General features: G+C 34.2%; 1 protein-coding gene across 10 annotated transcripts in view; it reads right to left on the bottom strand.

Annotated features, from left to right (window-relative positions):
• Positions 1–23506, bottom strand: part of Dmd (dystrophin) — a 1571027-nt gene that overhangs the window by 539461 nt on the left and 1008060 nt on the right. For all 10 annotated transcript variants that reach the window (XM_076918257.1, XM_076918249.1, XM_076918252.1 and 7 more), the window contains one exon: positions 13877–14031. In XM_076918257.1, the coding sequence (XP_076774372.1) occupies positions 13877–14031 (155 nt within the window). The remainder of the gene's footprint in view (positions 1–13876; positions 14032–23506) is intronic.

Here is a 23506-nt window from a genome sequence, read left to right as displayed (position 1 = left end):
TTTTTAAATATTTCCTTCGAGAATTAGCTGAGAGCTCGGTTCACTTCAGACTGGTTTCTCCCTCTCCTCAGTATTGTCTCTCATATATCATTATATAGGTATCTTATGAGAAAACTTCTCAACAAACCTCTGCACAGAACTCTTTCTTTCAACAGTTATTTGCCAGGCAATACAGTCTGAGACACTTACGGTCCATTTCCTTTGAGATCTAACCTTAGTGTTTTATATCTACATTTGATCCATTAGTATTCCATTTATTAGTTCGATCTGATATAAACTATTTGGTCCTTGTACTTTTGTCTACTGTGTTTTGTATTTCTTCTTGCTCTGTGTCACTGATAAATTGGATAATAACACTATTTACAGCTTCATTTAAGCCACTGATAAAATATTGGAGGACAAAGTTGAGATCAACTTCCTGTCCATTAAATAGCAATGGAAAATGAAAAGCCTTCAAAGCTACAGATTTGTGTTGGAATTCATTCTCTGTTGTACTAGTCAATTACCAGTTAAAGAGAACAACTGCATTTAATAATTTCTATTTTAATAGAAAATCTAGGCACCGATTTCTTGCTATATATTAATTATGGTTTGGATTTAAAATGACTTCACAGATCCTGTGATTGAACCCTTAGTCACGAGTTGGTAGCATTGCTTCAGAAGATTACAGAACCTATAGGAGGTGGAGCCTTATGGGAGGACATGGTTCACTGGGAGTAACTCTCAAATTTTTCTTGTCTGATATAGCCTTACTTTTTGTTGACCTTCTGTTTTCTGACTGTGGATACAATGTGACCATCTAGCTTTCTGTTCCTGCTGCCAATGATTGGTGTATCCTGTCTAACAATAAACCAAAGCAAATGTTTTTTTCCTTAAGTTTCCTTTGTCCTGCATTTTTCTGTAAGAAAGAGAAAAGTAACTAATACAGAAAAATGTATTAAGACGTGGAGACATTGCTATGACAAACTCAAGTAGGTGGGTTTTAGGCCTTTAGAACTAAGTTATACAAGGAATGATAGAGTTTAATACTTTAGAGAATCCTTCACCTACCATAAAAAGACCAATTCTGGTAGGAATTTGTAAGAAAATAAGGTTGAGGGAAATGCAGAATATAAAATCTTGGCTTTTGCAGTTTCATGGGTAGAACAAATACCTTATCAACAAATACTCAGTTGTTCTACAGGCCATTTCAGGTTATATGTTGGTCAATAATCTGATCTGGCTGAATTCTGTCTATGTCCTGAAACCTTGCATGAGGGTAAATTTAAAAGTAATGGATTGGTAGGGCTAACAGAGAAATATTTTGAGTCAAGATAACATACCCAGTGTGGTATAGTTCTGACTCACCATCCTTATTGAGGTCTATCATGAAAAGTAGCAAGAAGTGAGGGAGAAACACATTTTACAGATACACAGTTTGTGAAGGAAACGATTAGGAGTATGGTTAAATTTACACTTCATGCTGAGAGGAGACTGTAGTGCACTGGGACAACAGGGAAAGTAACCTACAGTGGGGCAGGGGAAGGGATCCTGAGGGTGCTCTCACTCTTCAAATCCCTCCAACTTCCTTGAGAAAGTATAAACTGTAAATTGACTTGAAAAGAGAGAGTCTAAATCCAATGTCGCTGAGGGATTTCCTTATATCTAGAACAAAATTGCTTAAAGAAGTATTTTCATAATTTCAGCACCCAGAGGCTTCTTTTATTTTAAAGGTGGGGGACTCTACCATGAGTTCACAGTCAAACTTGGCAGCAGCATCCACGTATAGTACTGGTTTTGCAAGTGTGAAAGTTACAAGAATGAAGGTATTATAAAATGGTGTTCCATGATTTCAGAGAGCCACTGGTGTTCCATGATTTCAGAGAGTCTCTAAGTACAGATAATGGTTGGCATTGTCAGAATCTCTTCAACAAGGCACTGAAAGGCAACACTAAGAAGTAGTGAATGTGATGCCTGAGATTCCATAGAAAGCCTCTGCTCGTCTTGCAAATGTTTACCCTGTGCCATTAATATTATTAGTGCATAAACCATTTTTATTAGTTTACACAAGACGATGGTCAAAATATTGCCTTGAGTTCCAGAAGACAGTCTGGAGTTTTGTATAGTATGAGAACTTATGAGGCTGGAACAAATGCATTTTGCATTAAGATTTGGACATAAGCCTATGAGAACCATGAATAGAATACTATAAGGTAAATATAAAGGGCCCCTCATAGGTTCATGTGCCTGAACACTTGATCTCTACCTGGGATCACTATTTGAGAAGGCTGTGGAATCTATAAGAGCTATAATCCCACTGAAGGAAATAGGTATCAATGGGGAAGGTCTTGAGATTTTATAGCCAGGCTATACTTCCTGTTCAATCTCTGCTTCATGACTAAAGATGAAATATGATCAGCCAGCCTTCTGCTCCTGTGACCATGCTGTTACCACCATGATGGATTATATCCTCTTGAACTTTAAGCCAAAATACAACATTCTTTCATTAATTTGCTTCTTGCTAGGTATTTTGCCCCATAAATGAGAAAAGTAGCTAATATATTAATAAATCACACCTTACAACAACAATGTAAAAATATAATCACCATAAACTTATAATTAATTGCCTAGTCAACCTCATAGAAAAATCTGTGGCTACTCATCAGTAGGTTTTCTTTAAAAATCTTTATGAAGAAAGCATGATAAAAATCAGACTTCAATAGCCACAATTTCACCAGATAGAGCTAAAGTATTTACAATATGGAAGAAAATTTCAACTCCTAATTAAATATATCAGCATCCCCATAGCTAAGCAATGTAAGATATAACCTCAAATGATGCTTTCACTTGATTCATTCTACTTTAAATTCTCTATAACATATACTACTACTAGCTACAGAGGAACCCGTGAGCTTCAAAATTGGGCATTGGTGAAGCTAAAGGCAATACTGAATATTAGAAAATATTTAAGCTATAATAATTACTACTTTGAATGTGGAATTGACTTTCCAGTTAGTTTTAAAAGTTTGTGTTTATTTGAGTGAATACTGATAAGAAAAAGGCTGGAGCTTGGAACACTGGTTTGAGGTCTCAGAGTACTATGGTTTCTTTTCTGGCTCATTAGCAAGTCAGCATGTACCTCAAAGACTCACAGCTGCCATTTTCTTTTTTAAAAGATAGGACCATGCATTTGTATCCTAATAAAATATGCTATATATTTTCAAGATGAAAAACATTGAATGGTTTATGCTGTTAATAAATTAGAAGTAAAGATAGGCAATGATCTATTCACAAAATTCTGCTGTGAATCTGAAAATATCACACTATTCCAGAGGCAGAAGTTATAACACTATGTAGATGAAATTCACAGAGAGGCTTTCAAAAGATTAAATGAGAAAACCAAAGTAGGAGCAACTACAGAAATATTAAGTGGCACTGAAGTTCAGAAGTGTAACAGGAACAGGAAGTGGTATGTAGGACTGCAAACATGAGCTTTTCCTTTGGGTTGAGAAATAGCTAGCAATGGTAAGGTTTTGAGATTCTACTGGGATTAAAAATATGATCTTGCTACACCTGGCAAATAACCTGAACAACGCTGGTTGCTTCAATTAAAATGGGCATTGGTGCCCATACTACTGAGATGGGACTACCAAAAATCTCTGATTGAGCATCACCCAGAACTGCTTGACTGCTCGACAAGTTTGTGTCTGTGTATGCATGCACATGTGTACTTGCATTAAGGTAGAAAGATTAAATTTTACAAATCTCATTAATACTCATCTGTCCCATATATTTTAATACAAAGTATATATTTGCTTTACATAAATAATCTCTGCTACAAAATTAATAAAGTCAAATACTTTAAAGTATAATATTGAAAATTATGTAGATAAAATTAAGACAAATGATTACATTCATTTACCAAAATAACTCAACTATCTAAAAGTTAAATCTAACTAATTATAACATCTTAGTGAATATTTGTAAAGTATGTGAATGGTGCACTTGCAAGGAAAGTGGAAAAAATTAACATGATTAAAAATAATACAATGGATGTTGTTACTATCATTGTTGCTTTAATTAATCGGAGTCGAGAAATCTTCCTTTTTGCTGTTGTTTATTTTGTTTCTTTAGACAGTGTTTCACTATGTAGCTCTGGCTGGACTAGAACTCACTATGTAAACCAGGATAGTTTCCAAAGTCACAGGGATCTGTCTGCTTCCAATTTCTGAGAGCTGGGATTAAATATATGCATGTCCAAAGCCAGCATTTATTTAATATTACCCACTAGGACACTAAGTTTATTCATAAAGGCAAATCTAGTGAAACTCTTTAGTTTTTTCATTAGAATACAACTGTAAGTTTTAATTGTATAATTCTTTGCCCATGAGTAAATTTTATATGGAAGTATTTATCTGATGTGCTTATGAATACACAGCCCAGGATCCCAGGACTTAGTTAGAATGAAAATGGATACTTGGCGAAATCACCACATAATTTTCCAAGTCAGTTAATCACCCATGAATTGGTTCCAACAGTCTTCCTTTGCATGCTATCCTTGCTAGTTAGAGACATTCTAATTACTTCAGAGACAATGAAACAGAATGAAGCAGGTAGCTACTTCTACAAATCTTTATATTCACACAGATCATGACACTTCCTGGACAAGAGGTTTTACATGACATATACTCTATTATTCTAGTGACTGATGATAACAATTTTTATACTTCATAATCAGATGTGAAGGCTAGGTCTCAGCAGTTGTTGTAATGGAAGTGTCTTGTAACTATACATATATCTCTCTCCTAAAGGGGGAAATAATTTCCCCCATAGTGCCTAAAGAAGTATATGTAAAGGAGTTGCTAATAGACTGAATTTTTAAGCACACCAAACCTTTTACTGATTAAGGTAGACTCTAATGTGAATTTTGCATGAAGAAGAGTAAAAATAGGCTACTCTAAATTGAGACTGTTGAATTAGTGACTTTAGAGCCATCTGTAGTTTTAATCTTTATGAATTAAATATGGAGAGTACCAATGATAGCTCTGCAATAAATATAGATGCAGGAGTGAGGAGAAGCAATGCCCTTTGATTTTCCTACACAACTGTATCACATTAATAGAATCTCACTCTTGGGACTGAGATAGGAGGACTGCTTTGAGTTTAAGACCAAACTGACAATGGGCTATTCTGTAAGACCTATTTCTTTAACAAGTGACTAAACAAACCAATACATTTTAGTTTTAGCCAGAACTGAAGACCTGGTGTGTAATGATAGCTTTCTCATTGCAAATAGATTCTTTGAAATTATATCACAGCTCTGAGAAAAGATAAATATTTATTATTGATGATGCTGAATTTCATGCATCTGGGCAGAAATTATGGCAATCTGGTAGTCCACTCTGCTCCAGTCATTTCAGAAAATGGGCTTTAATTATAGGAATCTATTTGAGAGGTCCAGGAAACCAGAGAAACAGCTGAGGCAAGCAAACAGCAACTGGGGTAGTAACTTGGGCCTCTATTTGGTTTGGGCTGTTCACACACCCATCTCCAAATACTACATTTAGCAAGTTGCTAGCCGTCTAAGAACCCAATCTGAAAAAAAACTAACATGCATATTTCTTTCTGAACAACAGGCTTTCTTTTCCCCCTTGATAACCAAAAGATAGAAACCTTTCAATGATACTGTCATTATGTCTAGGAATGAGAGCAGAAAGGTAGATCGGACCTGAACTGGTTTTGGGTACATGCAAAGTAAACTGTGTCTTCAAAGTGAAGTTTATGAAAAAAAAAAAACAAAACTCCTACATACAACTTATGCCTATATATAGTTGGACATACATATGACTAGAATCAGAAACACTGTGGAAAGGAACTTGTCCATTCAAGAGATGACTGTGTAATTATGTTTGCCAGTCAAAGCAAAGGACAACTAAAACTATATCCCTTAGCAACCAAACTCCTTCTTTCCTTGAAACCCATAAAAACAAACCCCAAAGAGGAATTGGGAGCCTTTGAACACGTTTCACTCATATGGCTCAATGCTTTCTCACATTGTAATCTGATCTTTTTTTATCATTTCACATTGAATAAAGCTTCATTACTAATTTTGCAAAAAATGTGTTTTGTACAAAAGATATTAAAAATAGTCTAAATTGAAAATGTTGAACTGTTAAATTTAGAGTCACTTGATACTTTAATATTTATGAATAAAAAATATTACAAATTGAGTATAGGGAGCTTCCAACAAAATAAGTAGTTGTATTTTAAACATATGTCATGATTGGCATCATTTAACACTGTTTTGCATAGCTTCAAAGGCATAAATGTGTCATTCTTTAGAAATTTGGAAACAGTCTAAAGTCACTTTGTGCCCAACAGCCCCCATTCCATCCACAGTTATTGAACACATCACTAGGAAACACAAGGTACAGCTAAATATCATTCTAATAGTCTTTTGATAATCATAAATACCATTACATTTATTAATAGAGAATTTAAATTAGTTTTTCTAAAGTTTCCATGCTTGTACCCATTTAAATACACAAATATCTAAAAATTTATAAAATTCTATTATTTTATTGGTTGAAAACATGTCGAGATTTGTATATGCTTATTGTATGTTTACTTCTTGAGAAAAATGAGTGTGCTTTTGGAAATATATCACCTAGTTAAAATTATTTATCAGGTCTCAAAGCAGTGAAAACTCACGCTGGTAGCAAGAGGAAGTCAGAATATTAGTTTTAAAGAGACTTTTAGGATGAGGTGAAAATGAGGATGAAGAAAGGAATTAAATTCTACAGCAATTTTTACAGTGAAATGAATAGAAGTCACAAGTCAAATTTATACATAATTTAGTAAGTTATTAAATTGTAAAAAACAGTAGAACATAATTTTTACATTTCTAGCTTCAAAGGCAAATGAACACAGGGAAAATGTGTTTTATGTTAAAGAAAAAAATGTATTTTCTATTAGACATTCAAAAGTCTATAGGGTATGTGCGTGAAAATGATGGTAGGAGACAAAAAATATAGTTCTGTACATAAAGAGAAATACATGGCAAATATAAAGACAGGTGTCTTGATGGTAGTTGAAACCAATTAAAAGATTAAATAAAAATATGTAGGTAAAGAGGAGATAGAATTAAGAAGAGAGGGGCTGGCATATAGCTCAATTTTGTGGTACTTACATAGAATGTGCACATTCCTGAATTCAATGTGCAGAGCAGCAGCATTTAAGACAGTATAAAGTAAAAGAAGGAGGAAGAAGAAAAGGAGGAGGAGGAGGCAGCAGTTGTACTGCTATGGTTAGAAGTTTGAACTTTACATCCTAAGCAGCTATTTTGAGCCATTCCTCAGACTCCTCTAAATGGAAGAATTTGTATATCCTTCTATCCAGGTGTTTCAGGAAAATGTGTCTGTCTCTTCATAAGTCAGTTTGCTCTTGGGTACTTCCTTACTAGCATAGTAAGGAGTCACTTCATCTTCTATTTGGGGAGGCTAAAATGTATGGAATATTTATTAGCTCTATCTCATACCCAAGTATACTCCACTATTAAACCTGCTGCCTCTATATTCAAGCTGTAATGAAATTTACATGTTATTCCCACATTAATGTTTCCCCTTCTCACTTAAACCACACTTGGTCTCTGAATGGTTTTAATATTCATTTTTACTCTATTATAATGGAATGACATGCGTGGATGTACTTATCATAAAGAAGCAATAAAATTTTAAATGTTAACAATATGCAAATTAACCTAATTTGATCATTACATATTGTATATACAAATCCACACTCACTGTCTCATCAATATGTAAAATTATAAGATGGTGATTAAAATAAAGGTAAACTTGAAAAAAAACTAATTGTTGTTGTCCAAAAATATCCTGCCAAAGAATGATACGGTAGCAAAATATTAAGACTCTGAGAAAGTGAGACACATCCTGGGAGGAAGTCATATGGGGTTGAAGCATACTTAACATTTGTCACTTAAAGGGATCAGTGGATCAGGAGAAGAAGAAGAGAACAGGTGTGTAGTAGACAATCAATTTAGAGATGTAATAAGAATTTAATCCAATATTGGGCTTTTTAGGGCAAATATTTCAACATTAATATTGATTGAGAAGGGAGTCATTGAAAGGTTTTGAGCACAGTAGTGGTATGTCTTTATTAATCTGCCTTCTTTGTTCTATTTTTCTATTTTCTTGCTATTTTTAGATATGTAATAATTATTATTATCACCCTGGTATTGACCACAGCATATCAATGGTAATATTTGTTTTCTGACATAGACTCATAATTTCAACTCATTTTCCTGTTTATGTTTTCACATCACAGACACAAACACCCCCACACAAAACAAAACAGAACAGAAAAAAACAAAACAAAAAAGAACTTGATAATTTCTAGCTTTTATCATGTTTTCCCAAAAATAAGCTTCAAATGGGTGGAAATTTTCACAGCTTTTACCTGGTACCAAGTACTGAGCCTACATAACATACTTGGCAAAGAACACTTATCAATAAATTAATCCTTATGATGCTGATAACATATATAATTAAGCCATTCTGGTTTAATGCTCATTTAGAGATTAAGAAGGGATCTTGGAATAGAAATAAGGAAATTAAGGAAATGAAATTTCATGACAGTATCATCATAAAGTCACTAGCCAGATGGCAGTCCTTGATTCTAATCCTTAAAGGCCTTTCCCAGTAATTTGGAAATATCACATCTAACATTATCTTATTCACAAACTCATATCTATTCCTAGAAGTTAAAAGGAAATGATGCTGGAGGGCTCAAATCTCTGGCTTTATATATTACCATGGATTCTATATGGAATATGATCAGGAAAACAAAATATTTCCCTACATAGGCAATCTATGGTCTAAATTGAGACTCTGGAGTAAACACTAGTTAATTCTTGTGTTGTTTCCTTCTTGAAACTAAAATCTTCCAAGGTATGTTATTAAAATAAAGTTCTTCCATATAACATACACTTTACTTAACATTCAACAATTTCAAACTCAATTGAATATTTTATTGCTTCAAATCAGCTTCCAAATAAATAAAGATTTTGCATACATTTATCTGTGTGATTGGCAGTTTCAGTGTAGGCAATATATTAGTGTTCAGTAGTAAAGTAGTTTCTAACCTGAATTGTGAGAAATGATGCAATCAGCAGGCTTCCCGTAGCAAGTTTTTAAAAGATGTGACATATTTTCTTCACACCTCAAATATCTATATTATCAATCTTGCCTGTTTAACGTGAGGTTACATGATAAACAAAAGTGGAAATGGCATTCTGCAAAACTCACAGCTTTTAGAATTTAAAACTAACACTAGGAAATAAGAAAATGCATGAAATAAGAAGTAAAAACAAGGAAATGCAGCTGTCAAAAATACACAGTGGGAAAAAACATTTATTGATGAAATGTGGCAGTTGCTCTTTTGTAAGGAAGAGAGTAAATTATTATGAGAAAGGTACCTGAAACTGCTTAGGTAAATATAAGCAATTCTGTTTTGCAGCAGAATTGTAAACAGGGCTTTCTGTGGTAATAGAAGTATTGTATCTTGTATTGCCTAATGGGGAAATAATTATACAGAGGGGCTCTTAAGCATTTAGAAGATGGTCTTGTAAAAACTGAATCTCATGTTATATTTAATAATAATTAAATGTGACTAGACACATATGACTGGTGGCTATTCCATCGGACAATACAAATATAGAAGATGATAATTTTACTTTATTTCTGTATTCAGCTGGTTAAGTTATTAAACAAATAGGTCAAAATACAATCACATGAAGAATATTTTTGTTTCTGTTTACTTATAATAAGATCTATAAGACACAAAAAAGAGAAGTTATAGACAAAGTTTCTACAACTTAGTCTGAATAAAGAACACGTGGAGAAAACATACAGTGTAGGTTTCTAATGTTGTGAAGGATTAGGAGTCAACAGAGAATTATAGAATCTGTCACAATGACCAGAACAATCATCAGGTCCACATAGATCCTTGTCACTATAATCCCCACACCACCAGCCTATTACTTAAGTGGTAATTCTTCAAGAAACATAATGTTATCTACTGTAACTTGCCAGTTTATCTCTCCATATTCATTGTTTCAGATATGCTCTCTGGTCACTGGCCAAACCCCAACCTCCCAACCATAAGACATGATTACATAGCAAAATTCTGGTCTTTAAGATTTTGAAAGAAACATTCCTTCCCCTCTCTGATCTCTTTTTCTGCTGGAATATGCATTTCTGAGGAAATGGTAGGAAGAGTATACAAGTTTTTGGAGTTGATGCTGCTGAGCCACTGAATCCATTTTAGTACCTGCTACTTTTGATCACATTGTTCTATAAGACCAATCGACCTCTATTTGACACACTTCTGGTAGACGTACTGTGATTTGAAATATAAAAGCAAATCCAATAGATATGGTTCACTTCATTGGTGAGTATCCTAAGGAGAAATTTGGAATTTTTTCTTCCTTTATATTTTCACACATGTATACAATGTGTTCTGATTACTATGGCAGCCCTAAGTCACCTATCTACTTTCTGCCTCTATCACCCCTTGCTCCTTCCAATGAGTACCTTTTCCATCTTCATGGGTTTTATTTTGTTTTGAAATCCAATGACTTTAATGAGGGCCATTGGTTTAACCTAGTGTTTTGCATTCTCTTTTTGAGCTTGGTTGGATCACCAATGTTTTCCCATTTACCTATCTCATCAGGGCAGGTTTTAAGAGAAGTTATTTGGTATTGAGCTAGGCGTGTAGTCATATAAGGGTAGACAGCAGCTAATGTACATTCAATAAAAAGTCAACATTTTCATGGAAAGCAAAGACCTACAAATAACCTAAACACAGTGTGGTGAAATTAAATAAAATAACATGAAGTTTTATAGTTGACAGAGAAAGCTTACTGAAGCAATCAGAACTAAAGCTAAGACCTGGATAATAAGCAGAATGTAAGCACATAAAGAAGAAGTAAGATGGAGCATAGCTACAAGGAAATGAAAATAAGTCACTGTCAGTTGTGTGATGGCATGTAAAGAAGAAGTCTAGTAAAACAATCAATTAGACTAGGATGATAAGGGAAGACCAAGTCATATATCTGGAATTGGATAGAGTTTTAAAATCAACAGATATGGGCTGGTTATATAGCTTAGGGGAAGAACATATGCCTAGCATGCACAAGAATTTGAATTCCATTCTCAATACTGAAAAAATGACTAAATTAGTAATGTCTTTAAAATAGGTAGGCAGGAGATGTACATGAATGTTATGAGTCTGAAAAAAAAAAAAGTCACCCCAGAGTTTATATAGAGAATGGGTTAGAAAGTAGTAGGGCTAGAAGTGAATCAATTTATGTGAATGATATGTTCATTTTAATAATTTAAATGAGACATAATTGTAGAGGAAGAGAGATAAAGAAAAGAGACTGGGGTTGAAAGCTATTTTAGATAGCAAACAACTTTCTTAAAGCTTACAGAGGGTAGAATCAAGCATGACTCTTAAATTCCCAAAAGGGACAACTGAATGAGGGGCAGTGTTCATTGGTTAAGAATCACAGTAAAAGAAACTGGTTTCATCTGGAGAAACATCTTGACCAAGGGCAAAGACGAGTTTGGATTGGGATCTACTCAATGTCAAGTTCCTGTGGGAAATTTGAGTGGAAAGAAATGAGTGGGATATATAGGCATGAAGCTCAAAGGAGCTTCTTCAGCTGAAAATGTTGACAGGTAGTCATCATCACACTGAAAATGCAAAGATATACTTCTCAAAGGATATGAGTAGTAGAGAGAAAAGCAGAAAAGATAAAGTATGCATCAAAAGTAGCTCGATACTTTTGTATATAGTTCATGGGGAAGTAATTTACTTCTTCCTAAGTTGATATTTTTTTTAAGGAATGAAGCCAACAAATATAACCCAAAGGCCATTTTCCTAGGGAATTGAAGCTCTAATAACATGAGAAAAGAACTAAGACATCTAAGACATTGTGGACCAAAAGATTATAGAAAGACGGGTCTGTGAGATGAAAAATCACAGAGTAAATGGCATAGACCAGACCCTAAGGCTCTAATTTTGTACCATGAACGAGCTTTCGTCTTAGCTCATTCCTTGTTTATATTCCTTAAACTCATTACATTAACACTTGATCTTAATGCCCTTTCCCAAAGTACCATCTGTTTGAGAGTCTTCTTCTCAGTGCTTTCTGCTGACATCTAATGGTTGACTTTCTTTTTTTTCCATTAATTAATCTGTTAATTCACTTTACATCCCAATCGCAGGCCCTCCCCTCCTTCCATTCTCCCCCTCTCAGATCCATTGTCCTTCTCCCTCTCGCTGTCCTCCTTATCCTCTGAGAGGGGCAGACTGCCCTCCCCACAGAAGTAACATGCTCTAGTGCCCCAACAACTGGAGTGGGTTCTGTCCCTGACTGTTGCCTCTCTGTAAATCATGTTCTCCTGACCAGGATGCCTTATCTGGCCTCATTGGAAAAGGGTGTGCCAGGTCCTGTAATGGTTGACTTTCTAATACCAATTGTTTTTATCTGGATATTTGTTCCTAAGCCTACTGTTTTCATGGCTTAACAAAAACAATTAACACATCTACACTTGAAGATTGACTCTAAATCATGTCCTTAGATGAAATAGAAACTGGGCCATCGATTTTCCCAAATATTGGCCTCATATTCAAACCTGTTCTTTCTTCACTAGGGCCTTTTTGAAAGGGTTCCAGTGTAACTTCTCAGCCTTAGCTTGAATCTTCTTTCTGGAATTCAGTGCTCTATTTCTATAGTCACTGCTTAAATCAAGCCCCCCAGGAATGTTCACTTTCCACCCCTAGTTCAGGTTTGCATATAAATAGCTCATTACTCCTAAGACTTTTGCCTCCTAGTTTAAAATCAATTTTATTTTTCTCCTCCATGCTAACATTTTTTTCTCCAAATTAAAATCGCCTAACTGACTTTTCCAGTAATTCATATCATCTTCTGGGATTTAGCTTTCCCTGTCGTCCTGCTCCTCATTATACAGGCACTATTTTTTTTCTTTGCCTTTGTTTTCTGGCACAATTAAAAATAAGAGCCCAACAATAATTAACATATCACAGCACACTCAAAGTAAATCTTCATGCAGAAAGAATCCTGATTCTGCAAATATTTACCAACTCCTGATTATATAATCTACTTAAGGATGAGGGGTTGTGTCAAAAGAAGACAATCTCAGTCCTTATGGATTTTAGAGTAATGTGTGAGACAAATACAAAATAAATAATTATATGATTCATGGTTTATTAATATTTGGAATAAGTATTAATGCAAGAAAAATGCACTAGATTTCAAAGAATTGATATGATAATGGGACCTAGTGTGAAGATGTGCTGTCTCTCAGAGCTACTAATTTTTGTTATAGGTTTGCATATCAAATCTTGATTGGTATCTTCTGAATCTAGTCATTGGAAGCTCAGAAGACAGAGGCTCATTTTCTCATTAATAGATCAATCACTCATTGGCTCAAAATTTGTTGGCATTACTGGAAGAGTGTGGGAACATTCAAAGCTGGGGCCTTAGTGAAAAACGTAGCTCACTCTATATATGATTTCAGGAGGTATTTTGTTCTTGGTCCCTTCCACTGTTCTTTCTTCAACTTCCACTTGAAGTTGGTTTTTAGTTAATTGCTTAGTTCTATCATTGTGTTTGTGAATGGAGGCAAATCATTTCACTTCATCAAATCCCAGGCTTCTCCTCATTAAAACAGCACAGCAAACCAGGCTTTTGAGTTGAATTGGCATATGTCATTAATGGGATGGTGAGTTCCATCCAAGGTCACTGCCCCTTCATTACAGCTAAAAATAGTTTGAGAAATAAAGCAGTTCTTACCTTTTATGAATGTTTCCCCAAGAAGTATTAATATTCTCTGTTATCATGTGTACCTTTCTGGTATCATCAGCAGAATAGTCTCGAAGAAGTTTCAGTGCCAAATCATTTGCCACATCTACATTTATCTGCCGTTGGCGGAGGTCTTTGGCCAACTGCTATAGGTGTGAATAAGAAAAACAATTATGTCACTTTTTGTCCAGACATCTCTAAATGAGGTATCTTTAAATATCTTATAAATAGCTACTGATTCTTCAGGCCACAGCATGCCTACACAATTGTTTTTAACCTCTCATGTAGTCTCTCAACTATATTGATGTAACATGATTTCTATGACAAAATTTCAAATGCAGAATCTTGAGCATTAACTCCTTCAATTCAATTTAGTACCACTATATTGAGAATAAAATAAACTTAATTGTTTTTTATCACAAGAGAAAATAAGCTACAAAAGAAAGTCCACAAGAATTGCTTGGCATGAGACATATAACAAAATCTAAACATAAAAACAGGCCTTTCTTCTGTTGTCCTTAACTTGTTGAATTGTTTATGTAATTAGTGCCATCTACTGGCATTTAACAAACTTTGCATAAAGGTAAATGCTGAACAAAAAAAGTTGTTATTTCATGGTTCTGAAAGATTATAACACTTTAAAGATTCTATACTTTAAGATTCAGATACAAGACAAGATAGAAAAATCTCTTTCTAAACCAAATAACTCATATGTTTTCTGTGATTGGTTTTGGACAATTTAATGTCATCAAACTATCCATTTCTTCACTGGAAAGAAGCCAATCAAGGTCAGGTACAATGAGAAGAATTAAACTATTGAGGTATGAATAAAGATATATGAACAGGCAACTTAACAAAGTGACAGAATAAAATATTTTTGTAAAAGAGAAAAAACGTAACTTTCAAGTAATATAAATGTATTAAATCAAGAAGGTACAATTTTATGATAGTAAACAAAAACTTATATGTGGAAACTAGTAAAATTATTATATTCTATTTTTGGAAACATAAATTATGACTATTTGGCAATAAATACCAAGTGACCCCCCCCTACTTGCACTTCTTGCACTTTATCCTAATAAAATATTCAAAAAGACAAATGTATTGTAAGATTACAATAATCACCAAAGGAGTAATTTTGATATTTACCTAGGGGATTGTAGTGGGTTGGATAGGTATGGCTCCCATAGACTCATGTGTTTGAATGCTTGGCCCATAGGATTAGACACTATTTGGAAGTGTGGACTTTTGGAAGTAGGTATGGCATTGTTTGAGGAAGTGTGCCACTATAGGGGTAGGCTTTGAGGTTTCTTTTATGCTCAGGCTATTCCCAGGGTGGTACATAATTCCCTTCTGCTGCTTACAGATCAGGATGTAGAACTCTCAGCTCTTTCTCCAGCACCATGTCTGCCTTGCATGCTGCCATGCTTCCCACCATGGTGATAATGGATTAGACCTCTGAAACTGTAAGGCAGTCCCAATTAAATATTTCTATAAGATTTGTTGTGGTCATGGTGTCTCCTCACAGCAATAAAAGCAAAACTAAGACAGTGATATTAGAAAATAACGAATAGATGTGCACAATATTCATGGGGAAGAGAACATGATTGGGCTGAGGCAGTAACTCAGTGGTAGAGTGCTTATACAAGGCCCAGGTTCAATCCACACTACTTAACTAAACAACATACAACCATGGTATTATTATGGGAAAAATTATGGTTTTGACCTGGAAATTTTAAAAATCACTATGAACAGATGAAATAGCTATTATAGAAATTTGTGAAAGGAAAAAATATTTTACAGTTTGTGCTTTGCATTAGTATAATGTTTACATAAACAAAATAATATCTTGGTAATTTTGGCATAATTCAATGCATTTAACTGCACTCCTGTTCCTCACAAAGTTAAGAGGTTTTTTTTTTTTATAGTCCAACATTTTTTACTTAACTAGAATATACTATTTTAGAATCTATGAAAGAATAGCACTTATTGTAGATTGCAGATAGTTTCAGATTATCAAGATATTTATACACTAAAGTGTTGTGAAAGTGGTGAAGAGAGAAAAAAGAGTGAAGTAAAGGGGGAGAGAGAGGAAAACAAATGAGTTTCTTTTGGTATAAAACATGGTCGTTGGTACCAAAAGCAGATAAAATATATGTTTGTGAAATGTCAGGCTTTCTTCAAAACTTCTTTTATTAAGAATTAATAAATTAATGATCAATAAATAGCTCCTATTTCTACTTTGCTAATTCAATATGGAACAAAAGATGTTTGAATATGAAATAACCCCATGAATGCCTCCCACTTTTAGAAAATTCCTAGGATACAAAATTATTTTTCCACTTCTTAGTATTTAAGCTAAACTTAAACTAACAAAAGTAATGTTTACCAAGATCTGAAATATCATATTAGTCAGAAGACAACATTTATATTTTAAAAGAAAAGCATATCACATATTTTTAGCTCTACTATTAGTCACAAACTCAGTTCTAAAACTCAGATAAATAGCCTTGTTAATATTTCCTAAGTTAATAAAAAATAAAAAGATCAAGCTATTAAACATATGCTATGATGACCTAACATCAGAATATATATATGTAGGCTTAGATACACAGAATATAAAGGTTTCAACACATACATAATTAAAATTATTTACTTTTTTAAAGCAATAATCCGTAGACCCAGAGAGGTTACATAAAAAGGGAGGTCTAGGAGGGGCAACATAGATCTCCCTGAGAGGGGAAATATAACAGATTTTACAGTAGGCTGGGGACATGAGTAGTTTTGGGGAGAGGGAGTGGAGGAGGAAACTGTAGGCAAAGCTGACTGGAATTAGTGGGAACATTTTGGGGGTAATGTGAAAACAGTGGGGTGTAAGCTTCCTGGAATGTATGAAGGTGATCTAATTAGGACTCTTAGCTATGGGAGATACAGACTCTCAACTGGCTATTTCTTGTTGCCAGGTGAGGCTTCATGTGGTGGGATTGGGTTGCATTCAATTATGTTCTGCTAAGAATGTCTATTAGAAATTCTCAAATAACCGAGGCTGTTTCTAAGACAAATGTTTGCCCTCTGCAAACTGACAGTGGGGCCTCATTGTCAGAAACAGCCCACACACAAACTATTGAACACAGACAAGTCAAGCTGGTGCCTGCATAGAACTGTCACCTGTACATTCTGGTGTCTTTGGTGTAGTACTCTGCAGGCTACTGGGAAAGAAATGTTGGCATCGATCCAGCCCCAACACCATTCATATACCTATGATCTGTCTTGCCTGTAAATGTGCTAGGGCAATGATGGCACAGAATTTGTGAGTGTAGTCAACCAATGACTGATTTGACTTAGGTCCCACTCTGCAAGATGGATCCCATACCACTACTTTAATACCTAAGGACCAGAAACTAGATAGCCTAGAGACCTAGTGTAAAATCAAACACTATTGGGGAAAAAAAGAAAGAAGAAAGCAGTAAAAAAATGTCTTTAAATCATTTCATGATTTTATGCAAATATACAACTTTACTGATGGATCCCATACCACTGCTTTAATACCTAAGGACCAGAAACTAGATAGCCTAGAGACCTAGTGTAAAATCAAACACTATTGAGGAAAAAAAAGAAAGAGAGAAGAAAGCAGTAAAAAAATGTCTTTAAATCATTTCATGATTTTATGCAAATATACAACTTCACTCTATGGTGTACATTACATATGCAACATTTGAGTGTACCAGTTATATCATAATAAAGTTGTTGAAAATATAAAACACAAAGATAAGTCTAAAACTAATTTATACTTTATAAAATCACCTAGTAACACAAGTTGATAACTATATTAGATGGTCTCCAGATCTCTAAGGAGTTTAGTGTTGAGAAATTCATCGGGAAAAGAAAAACATAGAAAAGGGGAGGTAAAGGGATAAAGCTCAACTTCAAACCAGAAAATTTTAAGGCCAACAAGATTATATAAACATATGATATAATCTTCTCTAAAATTATAATTTCAACTTAATTTAAACCTTTTACACTCAAAGGAAATCTTGACAGAACTCTAATGGCCACTGAACACTTTCCTAGTTTCATGAAGATGCAAGATTAAAATGGAAAGTCTCACAGTGACATTGTCTGCCATATAGTGCACTAAGGCTCAGAGTAAACACACAGGATCACATCCTAAAAGATATTCACATGCATTTCCTTTCCTCATGAGGCAAATGTACTGCTCACCATTGTTCGATGATATTCATGCCAGGACTGTGACCAGCTTTGTCTATCACTGTAAAATTTGTTGCTGGGATGGCTCTAGAGCTCAGAAGGTGTGTAAAGTCACTATCATAGTAGACTTTATACACAACTTTATTTTCCTGCTTAGATTCTATTTGCAGTGGTGTACTTCAGAAAGAACTGTTTGTGTGAAGATCATAGTGTGTGAAGAAATTTACAATGCTAGGAACACTAGTTTACAAGATGTCTTTGTGAGTATAGACGTATTCTTCCTATGACGAACCTCACACAATAACTGTGAGAGATTTCAACACCCCATTCTCATCAACGGACAGGTCACTAAAACAGAAACTAAACAGAGATATGGTAAAACTAATAGTGGTTATGAACCAAATGGATTTAACAGATATCTACAGAACATTTCATCCTAAAACAAAAGAATATACATTCTTCTCAGCACCTCATGGTATCCTCTCCAAAATTGATGATATAATTGGTCACAAAACAAGTCTCAATAGATACAAGAAGACTGAAATAATTCCATGCATCCTATCAGGTCACCATGGACTAAGGCTAGACTTCAATAACAACTGAAAGAGTAAAAAATACACATACCCATGGTAACTGAACAATGCTCTATTCAATGATAACTTGGTCAAGGAAGAAACAAAAAAGTTAAACACTTCTTGAAATTCAATAAAAATGATGATACAGCATACCTAAACTTATGGGACACAATGAAAGCAGTGCTAAGAGGAAAATTCATAGCACTAAGTGCCCTGGTAAAGAAATTGTAGAGATCCTACACTAGCAACTTAACAGAACACCTGACAGCTCTAGAACAACAGGAGGCAAATGCATCCAAGAGGAATAGATGACTCTTGCTCTTGTAATGAATCCCACCTATGGTCATTACATTGAGAGCCTACTAGATGTAAAGCAAACGTCTTTCTGTTTTATACGGAGTGTATGATTATAAAAGTTGTCAATATCCCTCTTTACTATAGAAGGTAAAAGAGAGTAGATACTTCCTGAATTAAAATAGCAAGGTGGTTATAATAATTTTGTCACATCATGTGATTGGGGATACTAGTCTAAAAGTGAAATGAACACTTATTCCAAGTGAACTTGCTTTTGGAAATTCTTACTGAGTGTCTCAAAGGATCTTATGATAAGCTATGTCTTAAAGTTTGATCTCAGGGAAGTGATTCACTTTGAGTCGCCATTTTATTTTCTCAAAAATGGGATGGAACTACTAACTCTGCCTATGAATCAAGCATGTTGTGAGTGGTGTGAAAAATCAAATTGAAAAATTAGAAAAAAGGATCATAATATAATACACAGTACATATATGTAGATATTCATTGTTAAGTAGATGTTACAATTCATAGAACCATGTAAGGTAGATATAGAGTAAGGGATTCAAAGGAACAGATAGATCTCTTTAGGAATGGGAAATAGAATATAAATATGGATACAAAGGGAATGAAAGGGTCAAGTTGGGAGGGAAGAGAGAAAGGGCTTGCGAAAGGATACATTAAGACAGCAAAAATAAAGGGGCATTTGCACAGTAGTATGGAAACCTAATGCAGTAGAAACTTCCTAAAATATATACATATATGAAGGTATTCTAAATGTAATCAAATAATGGGGGAGACAGAGTTCCAACTTGCCATCTGTTGTCACCAAATGAAGCTTCCAGTACCAGAATTGGGTTACAATTAATTGAGTGTTGTCCAAAGAGGCTCCACGAGAAACCCCAAACAATTTAGTATGTTGCCAAGCCTATAGGTTGCTCTCTGTGAGCTGACAGCCAAGCCTCATTACTAAAGATAGCACCCACACAATTCATGGAAAATGGATATGCTGAGCTGGTGCTTACATAACGTGTTCACCCGTATGATCCAGCATCTTTGGTACAAGAAGGTTCTCTGCAAACTATCAAAAGAGAAATTTAAAGACCAGTCCAGCCATAAAACCTTTATGTACAATAGAATTCTGTTTCCAAAATATGTTCACAAATCTTGAAGAAGTAACCAATCAATTAAGTGGTTTGACTTAAAGCCCACTCTACAAAATGAAACCCATAACTAACACTGCCTGATTGACCAAGATTCTGAGACTAGATAGTCGAGGGATGATTTTGTGAAACCAAATAACATTGATCTTAAGAAAAAAAAAAAAGCAAAAATAGAAGTAATAAGATGACTCCCTAATGATAGTCTGCTATACTCATAGATCATTGCTATTCAGCTATCATCAGAAAACCTTCCTCCTGTAGCATATAGGAGCAAACAAAGAGTCCCACAGCAAGACACTATGTAGAAAGTTAAAGTCCCTAGAACACAAAATTGTAAAGGGGGTGTCTCCATCAAATCCCTCCCTTTAGGGCTTAGAGCACTCTGGAGAAGAAAAGGAGAAAAGAATATAAGAGTCAGAGAGGATGGAGGACACCAAGAAAACAAAGCCCTCTAAACAACATGAACAAAGTTTATATGAACTCACAGAGACTGGAGCAGCATGCACAGGGCCTGCATGGGTTGCAGAAGGTCCTCTGCTTCTAGTCTAGTGTTTTTATGGGACTCCTGATTGTGGGAATGAGTGGTTCTCTGATGTTTTTGTGTCTGAACTACCTTTTTGCAACTGTATGTAGTTTGGAAGGCCAGTTGGGGTATAGAACGAGTACACCAACCAACAGTTATTGCAAAATGCAAGTAAATTTGGTGAATAAAACCAATACTGCTCTGATAAAATCCAAATCCACCCCCCCCCATTAAGGCAGACCACAAACATATGTAGCATACCTACATAGCCACATTTAACATTTGTTAAATTTTCTTTCTTATTGCAATTTCACAATTGTTTACTTAACAGCACAAGTTCTTACATTTGACATACTTTTTCAGATGGTAAAGTCTGTAAAAATAACATCACAAAAGTGCAGATATATGGACTCAGGTTTCAATGTGCATTTGCATATAATTTGCATATAAATAAATTTAAGAAAAGTAATTGTATCTGCTGTAATTGAACTTTGAGAGGCATTTTTTCTCAATAATTATAACATCATTGGAAAAGTATTGTACAACTCAAAGTAGAATGTTCATAGAGAGCAGAAAAAGAATATATATGCTTGGTTCTTTAAAATCACTAAACAATTTAGCTATAAATATGAATTAATGTTCTATAAATTTTTATTGGGAAAAGAAAGTTAATTTCTTTCTTGTGTGAATTAAAATGACCTATAAAATCCTTTATGGATTTATAATAAAAATGTTAAAATATGTGCAAGGAAGCTATTTCGAATGTAAAGCTTCTCACCATTAACTCTAAGACTCATCCATTAAACCTTTGACATTACCAAACAATTCTGTTTCCTAAGGTAACATTCCATACAGGATACTATTTAAGAAAATGGCCCTCATTTTCCAGCTTACTGGAAATGATTAATCTTTTCAACAGCTTTGAGGGCTCCATACCAGTGCTGCTACGTTTTTGTCCTTTCAACAATGACTACAAGCTGAGAGCAGGCTAGTAAATGTGTTATCAGCCAACCCATTAGAGTTCCATTATTTTCTGTCTTACATGGCTTCATGTAATGAATTTTTATAATTAAACTAATGGCATACAATTTATTTTTTCCCCTCTTTACTTTCAGGCCCCATTTCTCTTCCAGTTTCTTTGGAGTAAGTTTTATAAAAAAGGATGGGAGGAGAGTCCTCCAAGTACTTCATTACCTTAATTTCATTATGACATTTGGAAAGCATTCTCTTTATTTGAGCTCTCACTTTAATTTGCTGACTTTATTAAAAGGCTTAAGCAGTGTTGTAATTAACAAATCATCCAGATAACCCAGAATTCTAAGAGAAGTATGGAAAAAAGGGTGTGGAAATGTTCCTGTAGAAACTACCCCCAAAAGAACATCAGATATCATGAGAAAGTAACATTTTCTTCTGCCACCATACCCAGATTTCTAGGGTTTTTTTTTTTTAATTCCTATGAGCTACTATAGGAAATTACATTCACAAATATCTCTTGTTATGAGATCATATATCTACATTTAAAAATCAGGAAGAATCCCATGTATTCCTCATGAAATACAAATATACTTTTAAAAGCAGACTTACCAATACATAATCTACATATTATATATTCATTGAAACTATACTTTATTGATATTTTTCATTGAGTCACATAGATGTGTAACCATTCCTACAATTCAATTCTGAGACAAGCTCTTCTCTACCTCATAACAACCTTCAACTATCCATTATCTTTATCCCCAATTATTATTTGTTTCATATATAACCAGAGAGAGACAATGTTATTTTTGACTGGGTTATACGAATTGGCATAATGACTTTGAGGTTTATCTACCCTACACTATTAGCATCGTAATGACTTTTTGTCATTTAATAATATTTCATTTTTGCATGTACAAGATTATGTTTATATATTTATTTGCTGATGGACATATGGGTTGATTATATATCCTGAATATGATAATTAATACTATCATTAATTAATTAATACTTCTATATAAATGTTTATGTCTACTTTTATTCCTGTTGAGTATATATTTAGCAGCAGAATACTAATATTTATACCTTTGTAAATTTCTGAATATTTTCCCATTGTTTCAACAATTCATTATTTTACTTACATTTTTTCATTCATGTGTTTGTTTTCTTGAGACTAGGTGTTACTACATAACTGTGACTATAATAGAACTTCTTATAAAGCCAACATTGGACTTGAACTTCCTTTATATTATAGGTATGCTCTACCACATCTGAACATATTTATCATTTGAAATACTCATCAAATATGTATGGATTATACTGTTTCTGTATCCTTGTGCTTTTCATAGTATGAAATCATTATTTTGGCTAATGTATTAAAGTATCATTTTATTGTTTTTCATTTATATTTTCCCATCACAATAATTCTATTATCATTAGTATAAGGATGTCTACTTTGGAGACTTTTTCTATTAAAATAGTCTATGTAATTGAGTAATTTGTATTTTGGTGGAGTTATTAGAGTTTATATATGTTCTTGAATACATTAGTCATTACAGATACTATTTAAAATGTTTTTCCAATCCTATGGATTGTCTTTTAACTTACTTGCATTTTTTGAAGTAGAAAGTTCTAGTTTTGATTAAGTATAATTTTCTGCCAGGCGGTGGTGGCACACGCCTTTAATCCAAGCAGTTGGGAGGCAGAGGCAGGCAGATTTTTGAGTTTAAGACCAGCCTGGTCTACAGAGTGAGTTCCAGGACACCCAGTGCTATAGAGAGAAACCCTGAAACCCTGTCTCAAACAACAACAACACAACCACAACAACAACAAAACAAAAACAAATACAAAAATAAAAGTATAATTTCCCTTTTATTAAATT

This window comes from Arvicanthis niloticus, chromosome X (assembly GCF_011762505.2).
Source record: "Arvicanthis niloticus isolate mArvNil1 chromosome X, mArvNil1.pat.X, whole genome shotgun sequence".
Taxonomy (NCBI): Eukaryota; Metazoa; Chordata; class Mammalia; order Rodentia; family Muridae; genus Arvicanthis; species Arvicanthis niloticus.
Note: the sequence above shows the minus strand (reverse complement) of the source record. Positions and strands in the feature narration are given on the sequence as shown.